At 31.4% G+C, this 8379-nt stretch overlaps 1 protein-coding gene across 1 annotated transcript; it reads right to left on the bottom strand.

The window, feature by feature from the left end:
- Positions 1-201: 201 nt before the first annotated feature.
- LOC140891250 (peroxidase 27-like) lies at positions 202-1678 on the bottom strand. Its single transcript, XM_073299644.1, has 3 exons — positions 1351-1678; positions 996-1184; positions 202-904 (listed from the first exon to the last, which is right to left on the bottom strand). The coding sequence occupies exons 1-3, from the start codon at positions 1561-1563 to the stop codon at positions 326-328; spliced, it is 981 nt and encodes a 326-aa protein (XP_073155745.1). The 5' UTR covers positions 1564-1678; the 3' UTR covers positions 202-325.
- Positions 1679-8379: the final 6701 nt, after the last annotated feature.

An 8379-nucleotide genomic window follows, 5' to 3' on the forward strand; every position in this document is an offset into this window, starting at 1 on the left:
ATATTTCATTTAATTTAACGCAAATCAAAGCATTAATTTAATTTTTTTTAATAACGTGAAAACCCGCCGTCACTACTTTTCAATGCGGTAGACCTCGAACTAACGCAACAGTCTGCAAATCACACTAGTTAGTTAACGGCATTGAGCTGTGCGTAAGCCTTGGTGGTGGAAAATTCACACTTATATTCAATTTAATTTAATTTAACGCAAATCAAAGCATTAATTTAATTATTCTTACACAGATCTGTGGACAATTAAAGAAAAACAACCTGTGACAAACAATATGAAGAAAATTAATTGAAATCATTTATGCATAATTAATTAATTAATTAACAAAAGCACACCGTCTCCTAATTTCACCAGTACTGTTCTTCCCTGTCAGCACTCCGATCTTTCCCATTTTCACCATTGAATCGGCAAAATCCTTGAAAAAGGTGGATCCTTTCGTAGCAACCTGAAGATTAATATAAGCCCGAATCTGCGCATCATCAAGAAGCGCCGCATCAGAGGTGAACAATCCCCTCCTCTTAGCCACCAACGCGTAATAATCGTCGTCAAATGTTTTGAAGCTTCCAGGGTCCATTTCAACGAGGGTCCTCACATCCGTGGCGCTACATTTTCTACGCAGGCGCGCCGCGTAGTTCGAGTCGAGCGCGGGGTCGCTGTCTCCTCTGCCGGTGAAGTTGTAGAGGCGGCTGGTGAAGCTGGAGCAGTGCGAAGTCCCGATGGTGTGGCCGCCTGAGAGAACCACGAGGTCCTTTGCGTTCAATCCCTTTGACGCAAAAGATGCTTTCAGCTGAGTGATATTGAAAAACGGCGGCGGCAGATTGCTCAGCGCCTCGCTCGCGATCGATACCTTTCCGTCTTTTCTTCCCAAGGGAACTTTCCAGAATGGTCCTTTCAGCTGTGCAAATTATGATTCATCATATAATTTAAATAAACACACAACTTTATAATGTCATAGAGAACTGAAAGACATCGGCCGCGACGCTTACGACGGAGACGGCATCACGAGCCACCAAAGCCAATATATCAGCACAAGAAACAACACCGGGGCACCGCTTCTCCACCGCGGATTTTACTCTATCCACCGATCCGAATCCTCTTAGGGACAGGTTGGGGATTGCATCTTTTTCGGCTTGAGTACTTCTAGTAGAATTTAGCAGCACAGACCCATCGCACCCCTACAAAACAGGGATATTTAATAAGCACATGCATATATATAAAATTAAAGTAGTGTTCGGGAGAGCTTTTAGGAAACAATTATCAGCTTTTTCAAGTACTACTTGATTCTGTATATATATCCATTTGGATCATGCAAGCATGCACTTGCATAGAACATGAACGTACCCTAACAAAACAATCATGAAAGTGCATTCTGAGTAACGGAGCAGCAAGAGTGGGAGCTGTAGTAATAATCTTCGTAGTTTCTTTTTTCACGATCGCCTCGACTTTAGGACATGTTTTACGATAGTATCCAAGCTTCAATCCTTGGCCATCACAGATGTTGAAAACCACCAAGAAGGCAAACACTACAAGAAGATGCTTGGCGATAAGAGCCATGAGTTCGAACCCTGCTTTTTGCCGAGTTTCTGTTTGGTAGGCATTTCTTGTGGTTCATGAATACATATATATAGTCTAATAGTTCAAATCATATATGGAAAACTGTCATTGCATGCACAATAGTTCATCCCATGGTTGGTTACGTTGTTTAGATTTTATTATTGCATAGGGTTGACTTGTGTCATAGGATGCATGTGGTTGTATTTTCTTTCATCTAATCATCAGATATTAAAATGGCAAAAAGAAAAGATACACGTTGGTTTGGACTAAGATTAGCTACTGTCTTACAAGAAGTAATTTAATTTGGAACACTACGAGTCTTTTGAGGAAGTATTTTAAAAATGTTTTTAATATTTTATAAGTGAAAAGAACATAAAGTATGTGATTGGACAAGATTTTTTTAAAACAATTTTCAAAAAAATTTTTAAAAACAATATTTTTCAAGTATAATTTTTAAAAAACAGCACGAGATGCGTTTTTTGATGTTTTTAAAATTGGACGTGCAATGATGAAAATCAAACAAATTACTTTTAACTCTAAAAATATTTTATAAAATATTGTTCAATACATACTTATACTTAAACAATTTTTAAGTTTTTTTTTAATTTTTTTTAAGAAAATACTTTTATAAAAATGTTATATAACTAATTATCTCAAAGAAACCTACATATTTTTTTTTAAGTTTTTGATTTTAAAATAGAGAGACACAATAGTAAATATATATATATAATCCGTTTGATATAATTGATTGACGTTTAATATATGATTTGCAGATAATAAGGGATATATGTGTAAATACGTTGACACATATGCATGCATGTGAGCATCCCTGAGATGACATTAAACTATTGAAACTATTTTTCTGAAGAATTTATTCCACTGAATAGAGCTACGCAGGGTTAATTAATCTTCCCATGTTACCTATCTAATATTTTTTTAATATCATCTATTATTGTATGTTAGATCAAACGCTTATCATTAGAACAAAAGCTAAAGATGTTAACCAAAACGCAACTTTATTTTCTTATACTTATGATAGCGCAAATGAGTCAAACTGTTAACACCTTATCATTTTTCTACCGTTGGTCATGTCTTTAATAGAGACAATATTACCCGTTAAGATTTGATGTCATTATTTTACAATCCATCTTGCTAACCAGATCAAACAGCACAACGTCAACAGCTTAATACACTAGAACTTCCCAGGAATTTACTCACCTTAGTACTACTCTCACTTATGCACGATATAACTCAAAGGCCTGTAAATCATATTAATCAATGAACTGAAAGATCACTTGTTAAATCAGCACTGCCAGCCCAGTGCTATGTCATCAATTTATATTTATATACATATAAAACTTATGGCAGCTAGGAGATAATATTTATTTTAACATTGTGTACGAATGGCAGTTGGGATCATGCTAAAGAAAAATGTAAAAAATGCATGTGTATATACATTAATAAATATGTGCATCGATTCGTGCATTAATGTTGCTTTGATTGAGGCAGAAATTTGGGATTTTATATTTACCATCCAAGCCTAGCTTGTCCCTGAATTACATGGAGTTTGAGTACCTAAAATTTTTTGGTTTCAAATCTATATAGATACTATTTGATATCTTCCAATACTTCACCACATTTCTTGGGCAACACACTTTGAAGGAAATTATGAAATAATTATACTATTTTTATTTCAAAAGAAAATAATCAATTATAACTTCTCATCTTCATTCTTCCAACCATGTCCAACGTTGGAAATATTCTCTCTTTTGCCTAAGAAGGGCTGCGTTAAAAAAAAGCCATAATTTCCGTGAGACACGCCTTTAAACCATGCAAAAACAATCACTGATTTATACCATTAAATATATATTTCTTTTGATATATATATATATATATATATATATACAATTTTGCTATCCTGCCCACTCACCGTGCCCACCTAATGTGCCCACCATGAGGTGGCACTCAACTATTGGATGTGATGAATTGTGCATCCAATAGTTGAGTGCCACCTCATGGTGGGCACATTATGTGGGCACGATGGTTGAGCAGGATAGCAAAACTCTCTATATATATATCATAATTTTAATTTCTTTTGATTTTATTCTTAATTCGATTTAATGCTTTCGTAGTAATGGATAATATATATTGATATATGTGACATTAGAAAATGCTATTTTGTTATTTGAAATGGCTTATGTGTAGAACTTAATGTCAACAATTGAACAAAAAGTAGTCAGAAATTAAATTTTAGTGCACAAAAGCCAAAACTTTAATATTTAATCACCAAAACTCAATATATGATAAAACAGCATTCTAAAAGGCGCCTCCTAGACCCGTCTAGGCGTCGCCTAGACGCTAGGTAGTTGCCCACCGTCTTGCTTTTTTGTTAGGTTATGCCTCTAGGCGTTGTTCGCCTAATCGGGCGCCGCCTAGGCTGATAGAAATTCGCCTAGATGGGCAGAAATCCGCCTAGGGGATTATTATTTTTTATTAAAAAAATTAAAAATAAAAAACTAAAAGATAGACGCGAAGAGAGAAACAAACATATAAAGAAAGAAGAAGCGCAGAAAAGAAAGTCAAGCAAAGAATTAAATCTCATATTACATGTGAAAACTTAATATCTATTAATATTTATGTTGTGTTGTTGTTCTTATTATTATTATTATTATTATTTTATAGTAAAACTCATGAATATTTCAAGTTATTTATTATTTAGGTTTTTTAAATAAACCGCCTAGGCTCTACTTAGGCGGTCGCCGAGGCGGCTAGGCGCTAAGAGGTGGGTCGCGTCCACCTATCGCCTAGCGTTTTTTAGAACATTGTGATAAAACGAAGTATATAAGTATAACTACATGATGAAAATAGCGAAGTATATATATTTGTACGTAATTTTATAAATTAAACACGAAAGTAATCAACTGACTCACAAAATAATATGTACCCATTATAATGTAAAATAAGTTGGTGCTAGCTAGCATATGCAGCTTCTTTGCATATGATTCTGTTATTGGTGCGCTATCAAGTATCAATGTATCATGTATTACGGTAAAAAAAAAAAAATGTATCAATGTATTGGACAAGAAGTTTAATTAACACTATTTCAAGAAACTATATATCCCTATCTATCTAAAAAAAAAAAAAAAACTATCTCTATCGAATATATTTTGGAAGGTCCATAAATATTATTGAGAGGACACAAGACAAGAGGGGCCAAATTATTATAATAATAAAGGAAAACTAGTTTTTTTTTTTTTTTTTTTTCATTTTTTTGTTTTAGTCCATTAATTTTTTAAAGTTTGGTTTTGATACATTAACTTTTAGTTTCGGTTGTTTTTGGTTCAATTGGTGATGTGACACCGGAAAATACTGACGTGATATCGGAAAATGATGATGTGAAATCCGAAATACTGACATTCAAACTGTTACGTCATAAGTTGAACAAAAATAACCGACACAAAAGGGGCCAAATTATAATAATAAAGGAAAATTAGTTTTTTTTTTGTTCCATTTTTTTTGTTTGGATCCATTAACTTTTCAAATTTTGGTTTTGATACATTAAGTTTTAGTTTAAGTTGTTATGGTCCAACTGCTGATGTGCCAACAGAAAATGCTCACGTGATATCGAAAAATGATGATGTGACACCCGAAAATACTGACATGTCAAGCTGTTACGTTATAAGTTGGACAAAAATAACCGAAAATTAAAAGTTAGTGCACCAAAACCAAAATTTGAAAATTTAATAGACCAAAACAAAAAAAATACAAATTAATGGAAAAAAAAAATCATTTTCTCTAATAATAAATTAGTGGCGACCCTTAAATAAATAATTAAAACTCAAATGATCACTCTCAAGTACTTGTAATAGGGTTGTTAGTCTCCAATAATTATGCTTAATTTAAAAGCCACGGACAGCAAATTAAGACAGCACATATTTGCTTTACAAGCATAGCTGTTAGATATTTACTTTAAAATCAAAGTGGTTGAGGAATCTTCCGCTTCTTAGGAGCCGCCGGGCAACGGTACTCTCTTCCTTTTATATGACATGACAAAAATGTAATTATATCATATATATATATATATATATATATATATATATATATATATATATATATACTAGCGATAGAAGCACACGCAGTTGCGTGTGTGATATAATATATGATATTTTATTATTTTTTATTTATGTAATAATATATTATTTAGTAGTTAAAAATTACTTATTGGAAAGATAATATAAATTTAATATACTACTATATTCAAAAAGGTAGAAGAGAAAAAAGTGGGGAAAAAAGTGGATAAAGGGTAAAATTAAAAGATATTTTTGGTGTGTCATGAAACAGTTATTCAAAGACCCTCAACCTTTATATATATTAGTGTATGTTACACACGCGTTGCGTGTGTAAGACGTGTTTATTTCAAGAAAAAATTTCACATAATTCTCCCACAATTGGAATTTTAAAAACTATTTTTTTGATAGCCTAATTTTAAATTTTAAATCTGAAAGAAGATAATATTATGAGGGGCAAATGTGGTAAAAAAAATCTGATGTGTCATTAACTAACCAAAGCAGTTAGTATGTAGTGCTCAACCTTTATAAGATTGTAATAATAATAATAATAATAATAATAATAATATAGTGTATATATATATATATATAAATCACTTATTGATCGTCCTGATAATATCATTATAAAATTTGATGTTTAAAAATATGAATAAATTGATCTATCTGTTGATATATATAATTTGTATAAGGGCATTTAAAACTAATGTTATGGTCCCTTCAGATTGCATATTTAAAGTTGATTATACTTAAAGCTTCTATTAATTATTGAGGTGTTTTTTAACTGGAAATTAGTTTTATAACAAATAATTTATTTTTTCAATAATGGATTATTTATTCTTTATGAATAAAATATAGGAGACCAAAAATGAGTTAGGAATTAAAATGTAGAGGAATCTTTAGCAAAGACACTACAACACATGTTGAGACAAATAAAGAGATCTCAGTCTCCAAGTAATTCATACCAAATATGCATGTCCTGGACCTGGTTCTGCAGCCCCACTTGCTAGTCGTCTACCTGCTACACATATTTTTCGAAATTATAATAATATTTTGTTATCCTTTCTATGTTTAGAATTTATTAAAGGTGAGAAAAAAATATTTTAAAATTTAATTGTGAACTTTATAAATAAACGTATCAGATATTCATGAAGACTGTGATAACTATATCCCATATTGAAATAATTAAACATTTAAAATGAGTTTATAACGAGCTTTACAATGGACTTCTATAGTAATTAACAATTTAGATTAATCATTTTCATAAGTAGAGATGGATATAAAACAGTTGTTGTAGGGTCCCCATTTTGCAGTTACGCAGACCAATGACGGAGCCATGATTTCAGTTCCACCCAGACTAAAATTTTTTAACGAGAAATCTAAAAATCATGGAAGCTGAAAACACCGATTTTTGCAGAAAAACAGTACAATTTTCTATTAAAAAAGCTAGAAAAAAATAGCCTCAAAATTAATCACAAAAAGATGAAATATTTTTCAAGGTATATATATACAAACTTCATCATTGTTTGATCGATATACCTTGTAAAAATGGGAGCATTATAATGTCAGAGAACATTAAAAGATAGAGAGTGAAGAACATCGCACTAAGACAAGGGCAAACATGAAGAACAACTCATTTTTGTTTTGTTTTTGTTTTGTTTGTTTTGTTTTTGTTTTTTTGGATAGTTTTGAGAACTAAAAAGTGGGCTACTTAATTTTTTTAATTGAGCTACCCGAGGTAGTATAACATTAGCCCCAAAAATAACAATTGAAATTTTTTAAAAAATTCAGCCCGAGTGGCCCATTACTTGTCTTCGCCTTTGACACAGACGCGGGTCAGCCCATTGTACAGTTACGCAGACGCGGGTGTGACAATGATACATCAATAATAAGAACAAATTAAGTGGAGCAAGTTAAATGCCTATTTTAATCAGCATTACTACGAAATATTGGTTAACATGTCTTGATTATATATAAAAAAATCTCCATAGTTAGATTTAAACACGACACGCCACTTATGAGCTTGTTCGATAAATAAAATGTATGTCGTCTCAAAACAGCTTTTTGGATGCTTAATATATACTGTATGAAAATTTATATTAGCAATCTATTTTAATTGCACACTCATTTGTTCGTTATTTGGTTGTTTGTTTGAATCCAAAAGCTTATAAACTAGTTAGGATCAAATTTGCACACTCGTGTTTTGTGAGACGATTTCACAAATTTTTATTTATGAGACTAGCTTGTCAACTCTACCCAAATTTATATACAATAAAAAGTAATAATTTTGGCATAAAAAATAATATTTTTACATGAACGACGACCCAAATATGATATATGTCTTAAAAAATTGACCCATGAGCTAGTCTAACATTAATCTTTGTGTTTTTTTAAGCTAATCTATTAACATTTACGGTCCAAAAAGTGTTAATAATATTACACCCTATCTATATAATTATTTTATATATATAATAAAACTATTTACCTTAAAAATTCAATCCTTTTGTTTTTCAACAACTAAAATTTTATAATTTGTCATGGTTTTTCTTCATATGCAAATGAATTATAAAATAACCAAATTTTTTTTTTCTTAAACTTAAAATTTAATATTATTTATATTTTATCAATTTATCTCAAGATTTTGTAGGATATATATCATGTTATTTGATTTTTTTATGCATACATATAGAGTAGGTATTATGAGATGGTTTCACGGATCTTTGTCTGTGAGACGAGCCATTCGGATCATAGG

The sequence above is a fragment of the Henckelia pumila genome, chromosome 3 (genome assembly GCF_033568475.1).
Source record: "Henckelia pumila isolate YLH828 chromosome 3, ASM3356847v2, whole genome shotgun sequence".
Lineage (NCBI taxonomy): Eukaryota > Viridiplantae > Streptophyta > Magnoliopsida > Lamiales > Gesneriaceae > Henckelia > Henckelia pumila.

What these genes read in the sequence shown, in the direction of transcription:
- LOC140891250 (XM_073299644.1), bottom strand. Translation starts at nt 1,563, where the DNA reads ATGGCTCTTATCGCCAAGCATCTTCTTGTAGTGTTTGCCTTCTTGGTG. An exon ending in TTCATGATTGTTTTGTTAGG is followed by an intron (nt 1,185 to 1,350) that starts GTACGTTCATGT and finishes CCTGTTTTGTAG; the next exon opens with GGGTGCGATGGGTCTGTGCT. An exon ending in CTCGTGATGCCGTCTCCGTC is followed by an intron (nt 905 to 995) that starts GTAAGCGTCGCG and finishes TAATTTGCACAG; the next exon opens with CTGAAAGGACCATTCTGGAA.